General features: G+C 36.0%; 2 protein-coding genes across 5 annotated transcripts in view; both read right to left on the bottom strand.

Moving 5' to 3' along the window:
• aux (cyclin-G-associated kinase) overlaps nt 1-25,951 on the bottom strand; it is a 348,262-nt gene that overhangs the window by 214,190 nt on the left and 108,121 nt on the right. Inside the window, exon 21 of the transcript XR_016324968.1 lies at nt 19,033-19,221. The gene's annotated coding sequence lies outside the window, so the exon portion shown is untranslated. The remainder of the gene's footprint in view (nt 1-19,032; nt 19,222-25,951) is intronic.
• Nucleotides 1-25,951, bottom strand: part of Keap1 (kelch like ECH associated protein 1) — a 33,626-nt gene that overhangs the window by 6,974 nt on the left and 701 nt on the right. Inside the window, exons 1-9 of one of the 4 annotated variants that reach the window (XM_089736622.1) lie at nt 24,791-25,175; nt 22,535-24,710; nt 21,066-21,229; nt 10,695-10,808; nt 7,482-7,646; nt 5,353-5,502; nt 4,249-4,365; nt 1,938-2,099; nt 1,206-1,397 (exon numbers count right to left, since the gene is read on the bottom strand). In XM_089736622.1, the coding sequence (XP_089592748.1) occupies nt 1,206-1,397; nt 1,938-2,099; nt 4,249-4,365; nt 5,353-5,502; nt 7,482-7,646; nt 10,695-10,808; nt 21,066-21,229; nt 22,535-22,595 (1,125 nt within the window). In that variant the 5' untranslated portion in view covers nt 22,596-24,710; nt 24,791-25,175. Of the gene's footprint in view, nt 1-1,205; nt 1,398-1,937; nt 2,100-4,248; nt 4,366-5,352; nt 5,503-7,481; nt 7,647-10,694; nt 10,809-21,065; nt 21,230-22,534; nt 24,716-24,790; nt 25,353-25,951 lie in introns of those variants that run through there. The other 3 variants (XM_089736621.1, XM_028178212.2, XM_089736623.1) reach the window with 3 other exon arrangements.

Consider the following 25,951-nt stretch of genomic DNA (forward strand, 5'->3'; position numbering starts at 1 on the left):
ACCCGTACAAAAATATATTGTTGTTCTTGAAAATCTTAATATTTAATTGCATGACATAGCGGCACCGATCTTACTCAAATATTTATTATTATTCTATATTCCGAAACTAGCTTCATTCATTGCGTGATAAGTATCGTAAAGATTGAGAAAATCATTTTCGATAATCTATATTATATTTACTCTATCAATTTCTTTTTGATTCACGTGGCCAACACGTCTCAGTTACGTGATCGAAAATGATTTGTCCTTTTGGCGGAACCATAAATCAAAGATCAACCCATCGAACATGTGTAAAGGTTTTGCAGTCGCATTATTAGTCGGCATTCTCGCGTCTAGGGCAATCGTTCAATAACATAATAATATTATTATCTTGTATGACAACCCAACGTTATCGTCACACGATGATTCTTATATTTTCCATACAGTAAATGAATGAGTTGTGGAAATTACGCCAATTTTTATCTTCAAAATAAATCTTTCCACACTCTGACGTTAATGTTCAACAACTCCCTAATGTAGAGACCAAGGAAAGGACGTAGTTTTGGGCAATAATCATAACAATGCATTTTTGAATTTCGTTGCAATTATTACATACACGTAAATACATCGATATAATAATTAATTAATAATGACAGCAAATAATGTTGTGAATTTGTGAATTTAGTGTCGTGATACATTATATATATATATAGAATCACCAAACTTATTAATGAATGAATGAATTAAGGTTTTGACTATCTAGCAGAGATGTCGCCAGAACACGACCCTCTTGTAAAAGTTATCCGAGTCTGCCTCCAGATACTCTTGACGTGAATGACAGTTGGATTGTTGTTGACAGTGAATGTTCACGATTGACTTCCACGGTGAAGAAATAACAAATCGTGTAATAAGAATCAAACCCGCAAAATTATAATTTGCGTAATTACTGGTGGTAGGACATCTTGTGAGTCCGCGCGCGTAGGTACCACCATCCTGCCTATTTCTGCCGTGAAGCAGTAGTGCGTTTCGGTTTGAAAGGTGGGGCAGCCATTGTAACTATACTTGAGACCTTAGAACTTATATCTCAAGGCGGGTGGCGCATTTACGTTGTAGATGTCTATGGGCTCCAGTAACCACGTAACTCAAGGTGGGCTGTGAGCTCGTCCACCCATCTAAGGAATAAAAAAAATATTATAATAATAGTAAAATACTCTTCACAGTATTACCTTTAAAAACGCCGCTCCGAGTCCCGACCTGGGCACGGTCAGTCGCGGCAGAGTCGTCCAGCAGTTGTCGTCCAGGTTGAACGACTCGAACGTGTCTATCGAGTGCCTGAAGTACCCGCCAGCCACGTATATAATGCGGGGCGTGTTCGGTCTGCGTTCTTTCACGACCGGGTTCTTGTGTAATGTCAGATCCTGTTGAAATAATAACAAAATTTATTGTTAGTATTTATAATACTCATTGTAAAAATTAATATTAAAAAAAAATAATCTAATATTTAAAAAAAAAAGACATCCCTGCTGAGTTTCTTGCCAGTTCTTCTCAGGACGGAGGCTAGTTTTATGTGAATTGGCGGTAGTTCTTTTTGACGTTCAACAAGTATGTACTTTCATTTATGTTGAATAAAAATTGTTTTGATTTGATTTTACTGGTGGTAGGACCTCTTGTGAGTCCGCACGGGTAGGTACCACCGCCCCGCCGTGAAGCAGTAATGCGTTTCGGTTTGAAGGGTGGTGCAGCCGTTGTAACTATACGGAGACCTTAGAACTCATATCTCAAGGTGGGTGGCGGCATTTACGTTGTAGATGTCTATATTTATTGTAATTGAAAAATAATTTAATTGCACGGCACTATACGTCCACCTGGCGACAAAATATCAGAATAATAGTCCATTGTAAATACGTTTCTATCAGAAAAAAACATTATACATTCAAATTGGTGTGACGTGTCCTCACCTTGAATATCTTAGCTAAGTATTCCCTACAGGCAGGTACTTTCTTTAGAACCGTACACGTGCTCATTTGCTCCTTCAGGAAGCTCGGTGTTAGGTACTGGCATCGAACCGCCTGCAGGATGTGCTCCATCCGAGGATGCCTTCTGTCCTCATCGTATTTTACCTGTAACGTTTAAGATGATATCAATTCATTTAAATATATAGATTGTGTTTCAGTTAAGCTGCAAATTATGTGTATGCTATAAATAAATTAATAACGTAGCAGCAGACTATCATTGTGGTCGTTGTTTATCACGAATGCACCGGTTCGCAGTATTACCCACATACATTCATCTTAAACATATAAACAACTTGACAATATGAAGTGACGACATTTTTTGTTTGGACTTTACACACGATAACGTAAAGATATGTGAGACAGTCTGTTTATTACCTTCTAACATTAAAATTAACCTACTATTTGTTTGATGTAAAATGAAACATCATGTTGTAGATAAGATTTATTCGAAAACAATGATAAGACAATCTGTATACATATAACAAACTGCGCTAAGTCTAATCATTGACTAATTAATGACATAACATAATTGAATTAGACTTGAAAACTGCGTAATTCATAAACTGCGCTTACACGTGCAAAAAAACAGAAGAAAACCCTCCAGAAACCGTTTTATCTCATTCTTTTTCTCATTTTTACTTCAACGGTAAAGAGTTCCTTGTTCGGTCCGAATTAAAGTCCTATTTGTTAAACAATGAAATTCCATATTTTTCTTCGTGAATTTCAAATATGCCACATCACTAGATAATATGTATAGCCGTTGCGATAAGTTCTACAAGAATGGTTATTTTGTGAAATCTAGAACCTTTTTTTTAATGCCCTTGTAGGCATGCGAGCATATGACTCAATTGACGGTAAGTAGTTACCGTCTCTTATGGAAGTCAGTAATGCAAGGGACATAGCTAAGCCGTTGCCTATTGCGAAGTATTCTTCGCAAAGCTCGTTTGAAGAAGAACATGTCAATTATCTCCACCTGATGGCCGCCCAGAAGAGATCGCCCAGAATAATACTACCCACTCTTATTATTGTGTTGCAAAATACGCACATGTATTTGTTTTTTATTATTTTCGTCTACAGTAAAGTATAATCAATAGATCAGTCAAGATTAACATGGGAAGGATGATACAAAATCTTGCCTTAAAAAAACAAATTAACGGAATATGAGTATGCTGGCGAATAGCGTGATTACGATTGAAGTTAGTAAGCGATTTGTAGATTTGTACGCGAGCCGTGTAATGTGGCGTACAAATGAAAAAACCTAGCTCGATTGACTAGGTATCCGAATTTGAATTGATCACGATACTCAGAATTGAGGAAACAACTGATTAGATAATAATATAAGCACTGAAAATTATTTTCATTTATATCATTCTTATAAGCAAATCGATAAAAGCAATAAAAATATTCAATTCTATTGGATTTTTTGCCCGCAGGAATTATTTGGCGATGATCTGAATGAGACGGTTTTTTTTGTTTCCTACCTAAGCTGATGGTCTAGAGAGACCATGTCAGCGTTACCGGGCTAGTAGGTGAGCTCACTGGGCTCAAACCTGACGATGTTGCTAATACGAACCCTAGCAGGAGACGTGCTTCGCAGAATCTACCACCGGATCAGAAACGCGACCCACTGAGATGATCCGGCGAGAAACTCAGTGGGCTGTGTCTGAGGGTTAATTTACTCGCCGAGCCCTTCGTCGCAAGCGACGGGTTCGACGTGGACGATGACCGGTGCTTGAGGTACCTAAAAGCACCGTTAGTGGATCGGGAGAGTCCAAGATGAGTATTTTGGGCGACGTCGACTGTTTACCATTTGGTCCGCCGGATCGCGACCGAGACGGCATAAGGGTTCTATTGTTTATTGATAGATTTGTTACTGCACTCCGATTTATCAGTTAGTTCAAAACATTCATAATATTTTCAATCTCGATCGAATTATTCTTGTTTCACAGCGTTTCCTAGATTAGAACCATTGAATGTGGTATACAAACTTCTTTATATAAATAAATAAATAATGAACAAAATAAAATAAAAATGATATTTATGTATTTTACGGGTTTTTTCTTTATCCCGTCAACGCATTTTATCATCGCACCGCCCGCCATCGGAGCGCTATGGACATGTCCAAACGAGGCTTGAAGAGATTTTGGTATTGATGATGTACATGAGTGACAGTTTCTATTTTTCATGAGATTGGCGGTATGCTCGTATTTCTACAAAGACAATAAAAACGTATAAAAATGCATAGAGAACTCACCCAACTTAAAACAGCGTTATACACTTCTCTTTCTTCTCTTACGTTCAGTTCGTCTTTGCGGATAAGAGATATCAGTTCTTGTGTTGTTAGCTGTAGGAATTCTTCTTCTTGGCACACCTGGGGCACAACAATTGGGGTGGTTACGTCATATGCGATAATCCATTAAAACTACTGTAACTATACTCGAGACCTTAGAACTTATATCTCAAGGTGGGTGGCGCATTTACGTTGTGGATGTCTATGGACTCCAGTAATCACTTAACACCAGGTGGGCTGTGAGCTCGTCACCCATCTAAGCAATAAAAAAAAACAAAAAAAAAACTAGTATTTTTTTTTTAATCTGGTTAATTATTGTACTTTGTGCACACAGATTTCTTAATTTAGTACCAGCAGATCCTAGAGTATTTATTAACGTTCATATAAAAAAATTCATTTGACAATCTGTCTGTCACTTGGATTTATTACTATTATTATTTTCTCTACCCTCCATGCTTCCGAGACACGGAGTGTTAATCTTCCATGCCACCGTCATTGAATTTTTGGTCATCTTCATCAGGTCTTTTGACCTTGTTTTGACGTCGAGAACACAACATGTGATAATTAGGTCCCCTGTCAATATCTATATGTGTGTATCTGTATCTATATTATTATGTATTTTTCTGTATGTATGTGTATGGATGTGTGGCGGGTAGCCATCATACAACACAAGATATTTAACAGATTCCTGAATCTCACTTACGACATTTTCAAAATACAAGCAATATCACCCGCTCTGTGGAAGATCTTCCCCTTGTCGCTATCCCCAAATATGTATCTATATGAAATCATCGAGTTTGAGTATGTTGATGTAGTTACTACTGGTGGTGGGACCTCCTGTGAGTCCGCACGGGTAGGTACCACCACCCTATTTCTGCAGTAATGCCTTACACTTTGAAGGGTGGGGCAGCCGTTGTAATTATACTTGAGACCTTAGAACTCATATCTCAAGATGGGTGGCGCATTTACGTTGTAGATGTCTATGGGCTCCAGTAACCACTTAACACCGAGTGGGTTGTGAGCTCGTCCACCCATCTAAGCAATCAATAATAAAAAAGTTAGCCTTACCTGCGTGAAATGTCTCTCGATAAATTGATTGGCTCTCTTCTTGAGTTCAACGCATCCGTGTTGTTCGGCGAAGTTCGCGATCCCGATCGCGTTCGAGGGGTCCAGCTGTCGCTCGAGGAACGCGCTGCATGCGTTTATTACATTCGTTATCTGTCGGCACACGTCTAAAATAAGTGTAGTCAACAACTTAACGAACAAACAACGTTTGGTATGCAACAAAACTACAAATACAAATAGTTTTTTCTCCTACCTACGCCGAAAGTTCGGTTTTCGTCCCGCTGTACAGGGAAGAAAGTGTCACTTTTCCTCCCTGGGTACTGACAAGTGCGCATGCGCGTTAGTGTCTACGTCTGCTCTCACGCACCTAAAATTCTCCGCCATTGTTGTGTTCGGATAATTTGCAATATTGTGCTTAGTGTAAAAGTGAAATAAACAAAAGGCAATAAAATTTAATAGTGAAGTATTAAACAAAGATGACTTCATCAGACAGTTCTTATTCAATTAGTAGTAGTTTATTTAAAAATTAAAAAACAGTTAAATTGTTTTTTTTATGAGAACGGGGTGCTCCACCCCACCTACCCCCTGCCAGGACTTCGCCCCTGGGCCCCGGCTCGGTACTCCACAAACTTTCGGCCTAATAGGAGAAAAAATAGTATGTGCACCGCAGGAGGAAATGTCCAACTTTTCTCCCTTGGTGCACAATGTACTATTGTACATTACTTATTATGTCGGGTGTAAGAAAACTGTTGCCGAAAGCGAGGACAAGTCGCAATCTGAGCACGCGCAATGTAACAAGAAACGATTTAGTTTATAGCAAAGCACGTAATGTAACACAAAACGGAGCGAGCAGTATTTATTTTATTTCGTGAGACTCCTGAGTTTCAGTTACTTTCACTTCAGATTGCGGGTTCGCGTAATATTATTTAACATTGAAGTCGTCGTGGTCTAAATGATAAGACGTCCGGTGCATTCGTATTTAGCGTTGCACCGGTGTTCGAATCTCGCTGGCAAATAACAATTCTTCTAATGAAATACGTACTTAACAAATGTTCTCGATCGACTTCGACGGTGATGGAATAACATCGTGTAATAAAAATCAAACCCGCAAAATTATAATTTGCCCCTGCCTATTTCTGCTGTGAAACAGTAATGCGTTTCGGTTTGAAGGGTGGGGCAGCCGTTATAACTATACTGAGACTTTAGAGCTCATATCTCAAGGTAGGTGGCGGCATTTACGTTGTAGATATCTACAGGCTCCGGTAACCACTTAACACCAGGTGAGGTCAGGGCCGTGAGCTCGTCCACATAAATAAACAATAAAAAAAAATTAAAATTTGTTTTCGGTTTATTATTAGTTAGTTCTCTACTAGCATTGCTGTTTCGATTCCGGGAACGGTTTTCTTATGTCCTATTGGAGGTTTAATTGGAACTTGGACAAAATTAAGATATTAGTTAACGGATGTTGACAAACTTTGAAACTATTCGAAAAGATTTTTTTTTAGAAAATCTTATCTGCCTAATCTATTTCTAAAACAACCTATGTTCGAGATGTTGCTAGAATTTTCTGTATTTCGATTTCTCTACGTTCACAAAAAAAAAAGATGTGTGGTGTCGTTGGACACCGGATAGGAACGAAGTTCTTATTTATAAAAATATTAATTTTAAGTTCTATTCGAGCTATAAAGAAAATAAAACTAGAGGTTTCGCAACAACCCGGTCGCAACAACGGTCATTCGGTAATTCACGGTTGTTTGCATAAGAGTTAGTGTATTGCGCAAACGAACGCTCTGAGATCGTGGTCAATGAATGATAATAAAATATGTTATTTTTTGTACGCTATTACAAAGTTAAGTCGTACACTGTGTGCATTACTAATAAAAATCTTACGTTACGGACGTTTTTTACGGGTAGGGTTCTCCTCCGCATCGTCCCATAAGTAACTTCGTTCCAAAAAAAACAGTATTTCTGTCAGTAATTACTGTTTTCGGAGAGGCGTTACCCGAGCCCTTAGGCATCACAATGAGAATGTCCGCTACACGCCGCAATAGAAGCGTGAATTCACGAGAGGGACGGTCGCAATATTGAGTTATATATAAATAAATAAATAAATAAATAAATCAAATACTAACCTGGAACATGGTGGCGGCCGGGAGCAGCTGGCAGACCGTCACTTCAGTTATCCTGATCTTCCCCGTGTACATAAAGTATATCAGCCAGGCCATCGCTGAAGGACACACGCCTTGTAACCGGACCCTTGACATTTCACACTCCTTGAGGCCGCTCGTGAACATCGCCTGAGCACAAAGAACAAATACCATATCACACCATTTATCTTAATACCAGAATTAATATAATACATAATATATTATAACAATATAATTTTACTGGTGGCAGGGCCTCTTGTGAGTCCGCACGGGTAGGTATCATCGCCCAGCCTATTTCTGCCGTGAAGTAGTAATGCGTTTCGGTTTGAAGGGTGGGGCTGCCGTTGTGACTATACTGAGACCTTAGAACTATATCTCAAGGTGTGTGGCGCATTTACGTTGTAGATGTCTATGGGCTCCAGTAACCACTTAAAACCAGGGGGGCTGTGAGCTCGTCCACACATCTAAGAATTAAAAAAAAAAAACCTATAACATTAGCTAGGTCGTTAGCTCGTTTATCTGTATTAACTACTATGCAAATGCGAGTACTTCTATCTTTAAATTCCTCCACAGCTGTCCACCCTTAAAGTTTCGAATGGCTAAGTATATCTTAGGAATTAGGAGCGCAATTTTAATCTTATTTCGAAATCCTAACCTTAATCTAAAGGCCGGGCTACAACAGGCTTAATAATTAAAGGAATTATTCAAAAATCTTAAAGCTTAAAATACTGCATGAATTGCAGTGTGTGCCTTACGTGTTTTGAAATACGTCACATGTTGAAAAACAAAAATTATTACTTTTATGCTAATCTCCATTGACGTATATCAATCACAAAGAGTCGTCAATTCTCAAATCCGTTCAAAACGCAAAGTCACCTGATAATTGCAAAAAATATTATATACAATATCTGTGTTTCTTGACTAGGTTTTTCATTTTATTTGTTATATTTCGGTTCTTAAAATAAATAAATATGCAAAGTCATTCTGAGACGAGTAGTAGTTTTTTTCCGTTATTCTAAGAACCCGATTAATTTTGTTGGATATTTCTTGAATCTCTTGAAATCATTTACAAATTCACGATACAGTCTAACAACATGTTTGTTAATCACTGTAACTGTATGATTCATTTCAGCTAGTAACTTGATTGTTTTTGGAGTTTTGTTATTTTACTATTTTTAAACAAGAATTAGATCATGAATGCCAAATGTCAGAAATATTCAAGATATCGAGTAAGACCGGGGATCGACCAAGCCCGGGACCACTAAATAGACATCGTTAATTCAAAGTACTAAAATCGGGGAAGTGAGTATCGGATAGCATGGTGTGGGACGGATAGTGCGGAAACGAGAATGAACGTTAATGTTTAAAATTAAAAGGAAATCGAACCGAAGTATCCCTTCATAACAAGGTGACACTCTACAAAACTTGCATACGTTCTGTCATGACCTATGCAAGTGTTCGCTCACGGGGCCCGTACACACTTTAACTCTCTCCACGTCATCCAATCCCGGTTTTGCTGGGTCGGAGTATCATAGTATGTGAGGAATGTAGATCTTCACGACGCCCTAAATCTAGTAACGTTACGTAAGTATCTTAAGGAAGCGTCAGAACGCTACTTCGAGAAAGCGACGCGGCGGCGCGACACGAATTATTTTATCCGACCGCGACGGGGCAACGCAAGGTCGCCATCGCCTGAAACATGTCTTGTCGGATCCCCCGAATTCACTCTCGTCGTTTTCAGGTCTCTCAAGTACCGGTCGAGATTCCGATCTTGTGGTGGATTCCGAAAATCACTGCTCTCGCTAGGGCTAGTGTTAGCAAATTTTCTCAGGTTGAGCACGTGAGCGCACCTATACCCGTCCGGGCGTTGCTGGAATAGCCACTAGGCTACTAGCGAATAGGTAGGAAAAAAATCGTCGGTGAAAAGTAAAAAAGTTTATATTTAAGCAGTAATAGTCGTTTAAATTATATCTACGACTCGCAAAAAGCGAAGGAAATACACATGTAGGTATATTAAACACATATTACAGCAAGATTTTTATTTATAGTCTTATTATCTTCGATCTCAGTCAGCCACGAAGTGTATTGGATCAATGGACAATTGGGACGGGTCGATTGTAAAATGCCATGAAATTTTAAGCTCATTTGAAACTTTTCCATTTATTAATATAGGAAAAAAAACTTTCCTAATGAGCATTAATAATGAAGGTTATTTTTAGAGATCAGGTGTTCAAAAAAAAGTGCCAAACACTAAGGTTCGCGGTTAATCAAAATATAAATAGACAAAAACCACCAATAGCATTTTTTTATCTTTATAACATAAAAATATATGTTTATGATTTAAGTATTGAAGAAAGCATTGCGCGTTACATGGAAAACGTGTGAGTATGCGAGATTATTATTTTTCGACCACACACTTAGGTTTGTGTTTCTAGTAGACAAAAAGATAATTGCCCAATAATTTATAATCGCTCATATTATCTATTAATATTTATTTAAAATAATTTGAAATAGTGTTTTTCCTGTTTTGTAAAAATATTATTATTACTAATATTATTTGAGCATCTATATTTGTGCTCACTCAGTAAAACAGGTTATAACTTAGGTAGTGATTACATTCTCTTTGAAATAGGGTATTCAAACATGATTTAAATTTTAAATAATGTTTGTTTATTTAGCAACTACATAGATATTTCTAATTATTTGTTCCTTTGGCAATAAGAATGAGACACCATATTATTTATTTATTTTTTATAAGTCCAATATGTCCCCCAAATAGGTAATACAATTTAACATTTTTAATTTTCGCGCCAAAACTAGCCGCCATGTTGATTTGACTCCTGACGTCACTTGACAGTTTCATAAATTATCCATTCGGTATCCAATTACCTTAAATTAGGTATTTGTTTATTTATTATAAGATAGAAACGTTTTTCAATTGATGCACTGGATATACAGAGCCTTGGAGGCATGTTTTTATTTCTTCACTTTTAGTTCTCATTTCGTTTTTCACTGTACTAAATGATTGAGGGGCTGTATAGTGTTCTTACCAAAACGTCACAAAGAGGATGCCGTCTTATAACGCGAGGTCGAACAAACGAACCAACCAAAGTCAATCTGATTGTTGCGTGTTTTTAAGATTGTGTCTGTGTGGGTGTGTATGTTTGTTGGTATGTATGGTTACAGTATGGTATTTACCTTAAAATAAGGACTGCCCGCCGCTAATACAACTTTGTGGACGTGAAAGAGTTCGTTTCCAACTTCCAACACGACATCAGTCAGCATTTGGTGTGATCTCATTGTAAACATCATCTGTTGACAAGAACATTTAGTATTAATATTCGTTTGGTCTTGACTTTATTAACTTGTGAGGACTTGTGGTGGGGCCTCTTGCGAGTCCGCACGGTTTGAAGGGTGGGGCAGCCGTTGTAACTATACTGAGACCTTAGGACTTATATCTCAAGGCGGGTGGCGCATTTACGTTGTAGATGTCTATGGGCTCCAGTGACCACTTAACACCAAGTGGGCTGTGAGCTCGTCCACCCACCTAAGTAATAAAATATGTATATAAACGACTACAAAATCTAAGAGAAACCATTTATTGTTTAAAAAAGGGGCTTCGAAAGTGTGTGTATTGCTTCGTTCTTGCTTCACGCAGCAACGGAACAACCAATCCTCGTGATTATTGCTTAACAGTCGTTAGCAAATCGCAGCGGAGAGTGACATTGGCTGCATTATTTTCTGTATAAACTATCCTTTTTTATTTTTAAGAATTACGAATTTGAAGCGGTTGAAGGTGCAGAGCGTACATTGTTGTATAAAGGACATGGGCCATTTACGGCCCAGCTGCTCGTGCTCTCAAGGACACGAATGAAATATCTATAGAAAAAAACATTTCATTTTTACATACTTATTATAAAATTTAAGGGTATTTTAATAGTGGGATAATTAAAATCATAAATAAAAAGAAATTAGCATGATTAAGCTACATTGATAATATTGAAGGAGTTGCCATAGGTAAAATATATTTATATTTTAAACAATTCACATTAAATCTTCTTAAAAAAGACATTATATTGCAAAAAACTAGCAAAATATATTAATATATTTAATTAATGGATGGTTCCGTGCTGGATGTCTTGTTGTTCTCTTCAATGAAACGATTTGGCTCGTATTTACAGGTTTATTAAAAGATAAAAACTGAAGAATAAATAATAATGAAGTGCAATATGAGTGCAGTAGATAATGTAATCGTTAAAGATGTATATGCGTTCGCGATCGCTCGATGAAGTGAAGCTCGGTGGTGGGCGAGAGTAAAAACTTTTTGGAGGGGGATTTAGAGATCCTTAACAACTAATCCTTAACAAGATCCTTAACTAACGGCCGTCTGGTGTAGTGGCAAGTGACATGGTCACTACACAAGGGGGTCGCGGGTTCGAATCCCGCCAAGGGAAGATATTTGTATGATAAATATAAATGTCTTTTCCAGGGTTATGGATGTATATTAAATATATGTATGTGTATAATAAAAATTTTACATTTATATCCGTTATCTAGTACCTGTAACACAAGTTCTTTACGAACTTATCACGGGACCAGTTAACGTGGCGAGATTTAAAAAAAAAAAAAAAAAACATTATATCTAAACAAAAATCTATTTGTATACTTTTAAATCCGTAGAATAAATCATTAATAATTATTGATCTTAAGCAAAAAAAAACCTCGCTTGTTTAATGTTTAGTCGTTTTCGCACTCGGTGTCAGTGTATTGACAGCAAAATCATCTGATATAACCTAAAATTCTTATCTTATTTTTTAAATATCTCTGTATCGCCATGAACAATATTAATTTTAATTTGTTTATAACAAAAAGGATATATAGTCTGTTATTTAAACTTAATTTCATTACTGTCCTTGAACTTCGTTTTCTGGGCCGTGCAATGTATGGAGAGTGGCCCATGTCCTTTGCATGTTTAGTTCAAATTCTAGTGCAAACATTGTTTCTTTACAAGTATTGAATTGAATTTAATCGTAGAGTACCTATATTGAATTTATTATAATAATATTTTAATTGCTTAAACACCAGGACGACTACTCCCTATGAGATGATTTATTACTTTTGTAATATATTTGTTGAGGTCGAGTTATAAACACATTGCTAAATTACAAAGGCTGCTCATTTTATTCACTTATTTCAGATAACATAATTACTTAAATAATTAAGAATAACAAATGAATAATTAAAGCAATAAATAGTTAAAACTATTTTTAGGGTTTAATTCCTGGTTTATTTTTTGCTAGCAAAAACCAAAGAAAATTACTGAAAAGCAAAACATTTAGGGCATGACAGGTGTTTGTTAGATCATTAGTGTTTTCTGCGTTGTTATAGCGGTAGTACTAATTATATTAAATATAAATTAAGTGAACTTACTGATAAATAATTGATAATGAAATTAATCGAAGACAGACACCCGGTGAAGGTGATAATCCGTAATAATATTGTGTATTGTGTACTTCATTTCGTGTTTGTATGATTACGATCAAAATGCTTAGAAATTAAAATTTTCGTAATTAAAAATCTTATTTTTTTCTAAGTGATTAACAAAATAGGATCTGGATCCTTTCTGCCACGTTATAGTAAGCGGCACGTAAGTTGGCAAGGTTTTGATGTAGTGGGGGTAATGTCGCGCATAGTGTACATTGCAACAAAAAAATGGTCACTTTTATTGCCCGTATTTAGTTTAATTTTATTTTATTAAATTTTTTATTTACCATAATTTATTTTTAAGCTTGTGTTTAGAAGAAAGTTAAAGAAAAGAGAGGAATTCGTGAAGTGTATTAGGTGTTATAAATAAAATACAATTAAAAGTTAAGAAGTTTTTTTAAACATACTTAATATTAAAAATTATGTGTCGCCGTCGTCACTATCATTTTCTAATAGTGCTAGTGGATTAAATTTATGGTAGCACCTTAGCTGGTGGAAGGAGTTGGCTCCTCATCGTCGACATAACGAAGAGTCGCTGTCGTCACTGGCGTAAATAATAAAACGCTCAGTGACTGAATCGACTTTGGCATTGGTATTTGGTCCTGGCGTTGCAAACAAACTTAAAACAATAACACTCGTAACAAAAACTCAATATAAGCAAAGGGTTCCTACAACTTTAGTAGGCGCATGTGTAACCGGGAGCGAACGGAACGTGGTCGCGGTGCGGGAGGGGAGGTTCGACTGACTCACCAATCGCGCGCTCGGAACGGTGTTACGTCTTTCCCCGCGTCCCGCTTGACAACCAAAGAGACCTAAAAAACGACTTCTGCGCATCTAGCGACTCTTGCCAAGTTACGTGCCGGGGACTGTACTATTTATTAAATTTACGCTCGTAGTTGATTCAAGACGCTTCAATAGATCTATGATGAATATTATTAACACACACACATATAGGCACGTGCGCGTGCTTTCACACACATATACGCCACACACACACACCCACGCACGCACGCACGCGCACGCGCACACACACACACACACACAAACACACACACACACACACACACACACACACACACTCTCACACACAAACACACACACACACACACGCACACACGCACACACACACAGTATGCAAAACGTAAACAACCTCTTCTTGTAATTTCCTCGGTGAATTACACGCAGATTACATCAAAATATTATCATGTTTATTCAAACAAGATTAAATTCGCCAATGGGCGATAACATGTTTCACGGACATCGAAACTAGAAAAATTGTATATTATGTACTTTTTGCAGTCTCGAATAATACAAAATTGAACAACACACGCTATGGACCCGAATTCTATATTATATTATTGGCATATATTAGCGTACGTGATAAGAATGTGCTCCGTCATTGCCTCGTGTGAAAACACGCTGGGACTTTACGAAGATAATAAATAATTCTTGTAGGTACCTATTGTATGTTGACAACAAACACAGTGATGTGTCGTTTGTATTTCTTTAGTAAACAGTGTACATTAAGAAATTATGCATTTAAGCTATACAAAACCCGCAATATAGCTTAGAAAGCATGTTGTTTTATTGAAATAAATAATGGCACGCCATGATTTCTAAAGGACAATGCCCAAAGGTGGGCCAACTTTATGTCAAAACTATTTGTACTTGAAAAACTATGCCTTATTTTTTCACGTTGTTTAGTTTATGTATCAACATTTCTTTCAACCTGGCATTGTTTTACAAAAAAATAAATTACTTATTTGATAACATCCCAAAACTGAGTGCCATAGATTTTAAATTCGCCAATAGGTAAAGGGCTTAGCTCATAAAGTCTTATAGTAAACCTTTCAGCTGCCAAACGAAAGAGTTGTCTGTGACTTGAACAACAAATTAAAAACAAATAGCTAATGGTTATAATTCACAGACAGTTTATTTTTAACGTTTTAAGTTAAAACCCTCATGACCCGACAACTTTTTTTTAGGGGCCCAAACGCCCTAAGAAAATGGGCATTGTCCTTTAAGTTTATTGTGGAATGAAATGTATTTTATATAAAGCTAGTAAAACGCAAACCAGTTTTTTAGGTATCACGGTTTTTTTAATTGTTTAGATGAGTGGACGAGCTCACGGCCCACCTGATGTTAGGTGGTTACCGGAGCCCATAGACATCTAAAACGTAAATGCCGCCACCCACCTTGAGACATGAGTTGTAAGGTCTCAGTTTTTACAGTACAACGTCTGCCCCATCCTTCAAATCAAAACGCATTACTGCTTCGCGGCAGAAATAGGCAGGTTGGTGGTGCCTACCCGTGCCGGCTCACAAGACGTCCTCCCACCAGTAAAAGCGTTTAGTGCGAGTTATATGTAGCTGCGACCAAACTTAGTATCTTTAGAATTGAAGCGGTTTAATTCATAATTCTTGTTTTTTGGTAAACGCCAAAAATGTGATTGAACAATTGTAATATTCCGTTACTTTCAATTTTAATACTTTAAACCTTAAAGATTGATTGAATTGATTGATTTAAAAGAGACGGAAAGTGTACTTGGTCCGTTTGGGCTAAAATTTAAATTTAATTTTTAATTTCAAATAAAGAATTTTGGAATAGATAGAATAGATAATTGGAGAAGATAGAATGTTTAAAAGTCATTCATACAGGGTTTTTTTATTTTATAGTTAAGCTACTTCAAATCTAGAGGTGCGATATTGTTAGCACTTGCGCTATGTTTATAGCCACAGTATGTTGTACTACATACAAGTGACGCGCGATTACTTGCAACAAACGAGTGAACATTCAGTGATAGGCCCAGCGGAACTCACTAGTATCATTTTAATATTAAATTGTACTGATGATAGGGCTTGTGCACACGCAGGTACTAGCACCCTACATGTTCCTGCCACAAAGTTTTACGGGTTTGACGGCAAGGGCAGCCTTTGCGCTGTAGAATTGAAACTTAGAACTCACGACTTAAGGTGGACTTTACGTTATTGATACCTTTGGGCTAAAGTAACTACTTAACACCGTAATGTCCTGAACCGATCTAAGCAATAAATAAAAATACGCCTCCTTTGTTGGTGCTAATCGTGTGCGTAGTACAGTAACAACAAGAAGAGAATTAATAGGACCAGTTTCAACGCAATCTATAATAAAAAATAAATAAAGCGATAAATATTAATTGCTAGTGTATTCAAAATTTTAAGAGAATATAACCTGATAAGATTTTTCACTGCAACTTTTTAACGACTGACCCACTTCAGGGATGGAATAATAAAATAATTTCCCAGTAGTGGTCTATGTTAATGCAGAAATGCGTTCTTAAACTATAAGTTTTTATAATCCTAACGGTTTCGTCTAAGAAAATTTAAGCTAATAAGCTGGATAAGTTAATGGTCAAGATTCCAAAATAAAAACATAAATTGATATTTAATACCTAACGGCACGTTTTTTTTTTCTGATAAAAAAAATAAAATGGAATTATAAATAGTTATAGCTATGGTCTTAGTTGTTCAGTAGTCATCATGACGCAGCGTTTCGAAATTAATTTATTGAATGTGTTCACTTGACCTTCATTTCACATTATCCCATTAAAATATTTCTCAAGACGTCTGTTAAGGTTTTTTATTGAACACTAAACCATAATTGATTGCTAATCCAGTTTCCTCCTTAAAAAGTATAGTGCTTTGGTAAAAATAATTTACTTAAACATAATAATAATTAGACCGAATCATGATTTGAATATACACTTATTATTTTATATATGAGTCGTCTATTATCAAAGGTGGCAATCTGTGCATTTGGACAAAAAAATGTTATTGATATGTCAATACAGATTGATTTGAATATAATCGTCTCCTTCAAAGAATACGGTTCAAAACCTGCATTAAATAAAGGTTAATACTTAACCTGTTATTTACCTAAGATGTCGTTCAGAAGAGTTATGTGACTGCCAATGGAATACAAAGTCAATAATTCGTTTTTCTGATTTACCAATACTTGTCCAAAAGTCACATTGCCGGCTTTGATAATAGTCGACTCATATTACGTATATAGGTAGGTAGACGAGCGGAACATCAAAACGGAAAGGAGCATTTAAAACATCACGTAATTACGTCAACCTAATTTTATCGAAACAACTTGATGCTTGCTGTTTCACCCTACGTCACAATTCAATAACAGTCGGATCACGCGTCGCAATGTATCCAATTTGTAATTATAGGTATCAAATACTGTCTATGAATACAGGAATCTGATTTTGGAGTATTGAAATATTTCGAATAATGGAAAGATTAGGTTTTTTATTTAAGATTTATAATATTTACTTACAGACTAAGAACTGTCTAAGTTAATTAAGATTTTGCTAATACAGAGCAGGTCGGAACGAGACAGATAATTTCAAAACAGTTTAATTACCTAGATCTATTAAAAAAAACTCGTATCGAGATTCAATTTATGAGATATAAACTGTTTTGAAATTAAATAAAATTTGTTTATCAAAAATGTTATATTTTAGACATTATTTGCGGTAGGCAGCGGCTTGGCTCTGCCCCTGGCATTGCTGAAGTCCATGGGCGACGGTAACCACTCACCATCAGGTGGGTCGTATGCTCGTCTGCCTACAAAGGCAATAAAAAAAAATTACTAGCACGAAGCACTACTATTAAATATTTTTCAAGTAAACAAGAGTTTTGCTAGTATCATTTCGGGCTACATTTCAGCCGAGTTATGATATGGACATTATTTGTTCATATGTTGAATTTATTATAACGTCGTCAGTTCTCGAGAGGCACAATTTAAAAATATGTTTTAATGACATTATAATTTAAATATCACTTTTGTGTGTTTTTGTAAACATTATTGAGTGAGCTATAAATATAAATGAATGTTTGTCTCCCAAACAGCATTTGCAATGCATTCATTCGGTTGTGTTCGATCGTGATGTAACTTAGTACAGTTATTATTGGTATTCCGGGGTTGTTTTTAGTACCGCTAACGCACGATAGATGGCACTTAAGTAGAGTTAAATGAAAACGTTTTTTTCCACACAATTAGAATTCAGTCATGTTCCAGTTTAAGATTTGAGAGATTACGATACGATTTATGTTTATACATATGTTCATTAATATTGTATAAATAAGTATATGTAATTATATGGATAAAAGAGAAATATTCTCGGCGGCTAATGTGGCCCGTCTACTCTATGTCGACGACAAACTGTTCAATGAACAAGTCACTCTTCTGTTCGTCAACCATATTTCTTCTTTTTTTTAGTAGCTCTCTATTGATGACATTTATTCTTATCAATAAAATAACTGTGGAAAGTGTTTAGCCACACTTTAAAAAAAAAGTTAATAACAAAACTATAATTAAATCAAATGTTAATTTAAATCTTGACGGGGCGAACAATAGGATGAAAATAATGAGTGTGTTAACCATACTACACAATATATTTATTATACGGCTATTATTGAGTAAGAGTATAGTCCCCGGCACGTAACTTGGCAAGAGTCGCTAGATGCGCAGAAGTCGTTTTTTAGGTCTCTTTGGTTGTCAAGCGGGACGCGGGGAAAGACGTACCTAGCACCATTCCGAGCGCGCGATTGGTGAGTCAGTCAACCCAGCCCTCCCGCACCGCGTTCACGTTCCGTTCGCTCCCGGTTACACATGCGCCTACTAAGTTGTAGGAACCCTTTGTTTATATTGAGTTTTTGTAACAAGTTGTTATTATTGTTTTAAATTTAGTTTTTGTTACGAGTGTTATTGTTTTAAGTTTGTTTGCAATGCCAGGACCAAATACCAATGACCATATAGTCGATTCAGTCACTGAGCGTTTTATTATTTACGTCAGTGACGACAGCGACTCTTCGTTATGTCGACGATGAGGAGCCAACTCCTTCCACCAGCTCAGGTGCTACCATAAATTTAATACAAGAGGTAGCATTATGAGAAAATGATAGTGACGACGGCGACACATAATTTTTAATATTAAGTATAAATTTTTTTATAATAAACTTCTTAACTTTTAATTGTATTTTATTTATAACACCTAATACACCTCACGAATTCCTCTCTTTTCTTTAACTTTCTTCTAAACACACAGGCTTCAAAATAAATTATGGCAAATAAAAAAATTAAATTAAATGCGGGCAATAAAAGTGACCATTTTTTTGTTGCAATGTGCACTGTGCGCGACATTACCCCCACTACACCAAAACCTTGCCAACTTACGTGCCGCTTACTATACCTACATTCATGCTATTTTTTTAAAATACCGCAATGATGATAAGGTAGCGTGACATGACAGATTTAATTGGGTTTTTAGAGCGATTTAATCTTTAATAAAATTATGTAATTAAAAAAAAAACACGCTTAAATGGCCAACCGAGCTAACGTTCCTGATTTCATCCTATTGCCACTCGTCAGGATATTGGCACGAAGTCATAAAATAATTGTATTGTTATCGGTTCTTGATGCGTGTACAAATTTTTTTTATTAATCAGACGTGTTGACGACGGTGAAAATGACGTTGAAAGATTCCGTTACATACAAAAGAACGTACACATACACATCAAGCTAATAAAAGCGTGATAGAAATTAGATAAATCGCATTAAACACTAAACAGTGGAAAATTATCAGTTATAAATCCTGTGATGCACCGTAGAAGCGAGGGTCGTAGAGTACTTTTTTTGTTTATTGCCCTCGTAGGCAGACGAGCATATGGCCCATCTCTTGGTGAGTGGTTACCACCTGTTGGTGGTAGAACATTTGTGAGTCCGTACGGGTAAGTACCACCATCCTGCCTATTTCTGCCGTGAAGTAGTAATGCGTTTTTGTTTGAAGGGTGAGGCAGCCGTTGTAGCTATACTGAGACCTTGAACTCATATCTCAAGGTAGGTAGCGGCTTTTACGTTGTATATGTCTATGGACTCCGCTTAACCACTTAACACCAGGTGGGCTGTGAGCTCGTCCAACCATCTATGCAATAAAAATAAAATAAAAAATCGCCCATGGACATCAGCAATGCCAGGGCCAAGCCGCTGCCTACCAAAACACTCAACCAGATACACCTATAAAAATATAGATATCGTACATACTATTCTCGTAAATAGAAAATTGAACATTTTACTTGTGGCCATCATACAACACAAGATATTTGACAAATGCCTGAATCTCGCTTACGACATTTTCAAGATAAGCTTGCATAAATACAAGTTCCGAACTACAATATTCTCATTCCCGACCCTCAGACACGGCCCACTGAGTTTCTCGCCGGATCTACTCTGTGGGTCGCGTTTCCGATCCGGTGGTAGATTCTGCGAAGCACGGCTTTTGCTAGGGTTCGTGTTAGCAACGTCATCAGGTTTGAGCCCCGTGAGCTCACCTACTAGTTAAGGTTCCGCTGAAATAGCCTCTCAAGGCTATCAGCTTAGGTAGGAAAAAAAAAAACTCATTCTCGATCCTGCGGAAAGAATGGAAAGCAGTCGACGTCGCTCCAAACATGTCATTTTCGGATCATCCCGATCCACTAACGGTGCTTTTATGTACCTCAAGCACCGGTCATCGTTCTCGTCGAACCGGTTGCTTGCGCCGCTAGTTGTGGGTATAACGACGAAAGGAAAGATTTGCACCAAGCGGGTAAGATCGCCCGGTAGACCGACGGCGACGGTCTGAATGTTGTAGTTCGGAACTTGTATTTGAGGCTGTCAGCGCAAAAGTGGCCTAACCCACAATTTTTTATAATCAAGCTTATATGTATATTGGAATTTATTTAAAATTTAATAAATTTTGCTGCAAAACGGGCCTATCCGTACTCATAGGTAACAGATAGATTTGTAAACATCATTTTTAAGCGTATTGTTTTTTTGCCTACTCAAATTTAAATTCATGAAAGTTCAAACCTAGTTGCCTCCATACTAACTATAGTAAGCTTAGGCCACTTTTGCGCTGACGGCCTCATTTATGCAAGCTTATCTTGAAAATGTCGTAAACGAGATTCAGGCATTTGTCAGATATCTTGTGTTGTATGATGGCTACCGCCATATACTATCTCCTTTTGGTTTACAGTTCAGAAAATGTTTATAACTTACCTTCATGAACTCACTGATGTAATTTCCCATGCAGAATGTCATATCGCCGATCTCGTTGGACCCGCTCCCGGCGAAATCCTCGAAGTTGCTGTCACAACTAATCGGAGGCAGGTCGTCCAGCAAGTTGGTCCGTCGCGAGTCTTCGTCAGTTTCCATTTTTGTACCTGCGACAATAAAACCGTTTATTTACAGCATTACGATGCATTTTCGTTTGACGTAAATTAGCCGCTGTTTCCAAGGAATTTTTGATAAGCGTCAAGTCCGTTGACATCATAATCAGATGCCACCTTGAAACATTCGACCAATAAGTCTTTTTTTCAAAAAAAAAAGACAACAAAAATACTGTCGCCATGCCTTATTATAAACAAATAAGTACTTTATAAAAATGTTGGTAGCCTAAGGGAATGTTCCAGCAACACTATGTAGGTAGTTGGTGAGTTCACTGGGTTCAAGTTCAGCAAGTGTGCTAACACTGGCTCTAGCAAGAACAGTGCTTCGCAGAATTACCACCGGATCGGAATCGCGAATCATTGAGAAGATCCTACTAGAAACTCAGTGGGTTATTATTACATGCAATGTATGTAAATTCGATGGATAATGTTAAAAATGGATACATTACAATTTACAACAATTTAATATCGTCTTAGTAATCCTAGCAGCTCCAGTAAATCAAAAATTATCAAATGGTACCTTTCTTTAAACTGTTGCCTATATGATGTCGCGTTAACCCCATTTTGGTAGTCACAAATTCATTATTACTAAAAGTTTTGCTGTTTATGTTTTATTTGTGATGTTTCGGTAGAGTGATCTGTTGTAATTTACCACTTGAGTACATTTTAAAATTGGGGTTGTTAGTAAAATGAACAAAAAAAATTGCGTGTAATTAGTATTGAAGACGTGAACCGTACCATCTGTCTTACTATGGAACTATAGAACTATGGAGAACATCTGTTAAGGCTTCAATAAACACGAATTCCACATGATGATTCCATGACTGCTCTGCAAAGAACAACCGACTATGATGATGATGGTGATCATCTTACGATTATTACTTTTTAGTTTAAGAATGACATATTTTTTAAGTACCGATGTAGCTATTTACATTTTGATTTAAAAACACAAAATAGGCTGAGATTTAAGGCTTCACAAAATAATGGTAAAACTAACACTTAGTTCGTCTCAAACAAAGATAACAAAATTATTTCATGTTTAATTTTACTTTTACTAATTCTACGTTTAAACTTTTGTTTCATTAGGGATTTTTCAACAAAAATAAACATCAAGTTTATAGCTTTTTCTGCAATTGAAAGATTATATATTCTGTCTGTTTCACTTCACAATTGTACATGAGCAGAGTATCAATTGAAGAGCGTCAGAGGTTATTAAATCTTACAATTGGCTAGATTGGAGATCGATAAAGATATAAAACACAACCGCTTTGTTGCTTGCAATTTATTTACTTCTCGTACCATTTTTAATACTGCAATTCCCACATCGGCCAGTACAAATCGTAACGGCATCAACCTTCATCACTGTAATTTATAAGCGCTTCACTAGATCACAATTTTATTTACTTTATACACTACATATCACAGTATTCCATTTGTTTATCTAGAACAACTAACGCAGTCGACTACGGGTAGATATATCTCACCGACTGTCGAGTGTCGACGCTTAGCTGATTCGACTTCGACATATTCGTCTCGTGGATCTTATCGAGCGACGTCAGTGTTATCACACCGAATCACAAGTACCCAGTACCATCTGACGTATGCACGACGGTACGCTTACTCGCATTTCAAATTTGAGCCGCGGTTAGTACGCTAGACTCTACGCGATGCACGCATCAAATTCGGAGAATACACTTTTTTTTCGTATCAACCTTTTTAGCATGCCATTTATGGTATTTATATGAACTAAACTACTTTAATTATGGCATTATTTTTCCGATTTAATAATTTCCGAAGTTTCTAATATAACGTTTTTCGTGAACGAAGGAATATGAATAAAGCACGTGTCGGTTAGTACTAGTGAATAGTTTTTAATGCCAAGGTCTCGCCGAGGTGAGTGGCATTTCTTTATAAAAACCTTTTAAAATTTGGCTGCGACTGAAACGCTTACGAATCGTTCAAAAACCAACCACGTGCGGTTGCAGCTGAGTAGACAATGTCGCTGCCAGGCCGCGTCTAATAGAAATATTCCATCAATTTCATCAAAAAGTTTTATTTAAATTCTAAATGTTCTTGAGATCACTAAATTACAAACATTAAAAAAAATTGATGTTGCTGTTTTGTAAAAAATGTCTGTCATGGTTTAGTTAATTAAATTAATCTTTAATTAATTAAATTAAAAATAAATCCTAATATGGAAACAGTTTGTTGTTAAATGTTTTGATAAGAAGAATGTAGATTGCGAGCCATTAAGTCTACACAACAATGTAATATTTCTATAATAGGCGACAAAACAAACAACTCATAGTCCACCTTTTCTCTAGCAGTTATCTCAGTCTCTAGCAGAACCCATAGATACCACATAGTGGATACTGTCTCACTTTATATTCTCGGTCTCTTTTATTTAGTATTAACATCAACAATTCAATGTTTTTAACTGAACATCAATCAAGTTTACCCCATTCAAATAGCTGAAGAAGTTTTTTTGTTATAAAATTTTAACCTTTGAATGGCTCTACTGTGCATTTGCAAACTTTTGCTTAAACCAAATGGCCTTCACCCCTTAAAATATTTATACATTTTCAGAATAATTTTTATATCCAAAATCTTCCAGATGTATGTATGTTTTCGTAATCTGAATGAAAACTTTATATTCAAAATGTTTACATTACAGCAACATATTACTTGCAAATAATGAAGAAAATACCATGCTAAATGAATTTAATATCCATATAGGCACTGAAGTGTTTGAGACTAATTACATATTACTCTTTACTTTTTGTGCTTTAAGATTATAAATGTTAATGTCATTTTTCTGACAGGCTGGTGCATTCTTAGACTAATAATTGTATAAATAAGCTTCAGTATTTTACCATGGTCCAATTTTAATTTCACATAACTTTGTTATGTTTAAATTTATACCTAAGTTACACATTAATTTTTTTAGATTAAATTTCTCTTCACAGCACTCATATATGCTTTGTATGTTATATGGTATCTATATTTTAAGATTATCATATTTAGAATTACGTAGTCACTGTAAAATGTTTTAATAGGTAAAAAAGGAATGCGTTTTGCAAAACAAGCTGGCTTTGAAGAGTGTTGCGTATTAAAAATAAGCAAAAGTTATTTGAATAGACTAATAATTTTTTATTTATTTATTGAAATTCAAACTAACTAAATTGACACCTATCCCACTGTAAGTTGGTTTTAATATTATTTGAATTTTTCCTATTTAAGTTTTTTCTTCCATTTATTTCATTAGGAAATTGTAAACAGAAATGAAACAAATTTTATAAGGTTTGTTTTATTAATACCATACTAAAATATAGTCCAAAATTTATTAAAAAAAACTTACAAAGTTGCTATTTACTTTCATTTGTGTAATTTTATTATCATAGTTTTTAGGTTGGAAATCATGCTGGGCAAGAAACTTCTTTTTATATTTTAGTCTTTAACGTACTATATGTTTTATCTACACTGAAAATTAAACGTGATGAAACAAAATCAAATGTGATTTTCATTTCAAATATTTAAAAACAAAAAAAGATTTACCTTTATTTACTATTTGAAGTCGCCTTTATGCAGGCCCAATGTATTTTCGTTTCCGAAAGAAACAACCAATTATCTACATAGAAATCGAAGTTTGTAAACTTCAACTCTCATAAAACTATTAATTTTACTAAAACACATTTGTATGATTAGTGTGTTGTAATTTTAAATAATACGTGATCTGATAACACTATACGTAAGTTATTTTTATTGGAACGTAATAATAATATTTTACGTTGGTAACTACATAAATTAATGGCTTTTGTTTAAATGACAAATGTAAAATGTGGTAGGTTTTCACAAACAAAATTTCGATTCCAGAGGCAACTGCTGATAGTAGGTACACAAATAATGACAGTGTCGTTTGTTTGAAATTTGAATCGCTGATTGGACAAACAAAGGGAAGTAAGCGCAGACACCTAACTTTTGCAAAAAAGGTCGAAGCCATTTTAAGTTGTAATAAAAATGTACAAATTAAATCAAATTTGGAAAGAATATATTAATTATGAATTGATATGGATTTAAAACAGGTGAAACGAGACAAAATCGCATGTTAGACGCGTTGAAGTGAAATAGCCTCCTGGTAAAATAGTGGAGATTCTAAGAGTCCAGTTATCTATTTGAAGAACCTATTACCATTGCGTTTAGTTTCACAATGCCAACCTTGAGTTCTTTCAAAAATGCTAAACGATTAATAAGCTGCCACAACAACACAACAAAGGTTTGGTTGTGCTTTTTGATTTTAAGCGTCGGATTTACAGAAAATATCATGTCTGAAAATTGCAGTAAAACATAGTATGTTTACTTATACTCGCTCTTGTTAATATCACTATGTTATGCATTCTTAACTCTAATTTGTCTGCCATAGTTGATTCTCACCCGTGACTCTATCAGACCTATTATATATTAATAAAGAGTATGTGTTGTATTTTTAACTAACGTTGTTTTTTTTATTGCTTAGTGAGTGGACGAACTCACAGCCCACCTGGTGTTAAGTAGTTACTGGAACCCATAGACATCTACAACGTAAATGCGCCACCCACCTTGAGATATAAGTTCTAAGGTCTCAGTATAGTTACAACGGCTGCCTTACCCTTCAAACCGAAACGCATTACTGCTTCACGGCAGAAATAGGCACGGTGGTTGTACCTACCCGCGCGGACT

The sequence above is a fragment of the Bombyx mandarina genome, chromosome 22, assembly GCF_030267445.1.
Source record: "Bombyx mandarina strain Sakado chromosome 22, ASM3026744v2".
Classification (NCBI taxonomy): Eukaryota; Metazoa; Arthropoda; class Insecta; order Lepidoptera; family Bombycidae; genus Bombyx; species Bombyx mandarina.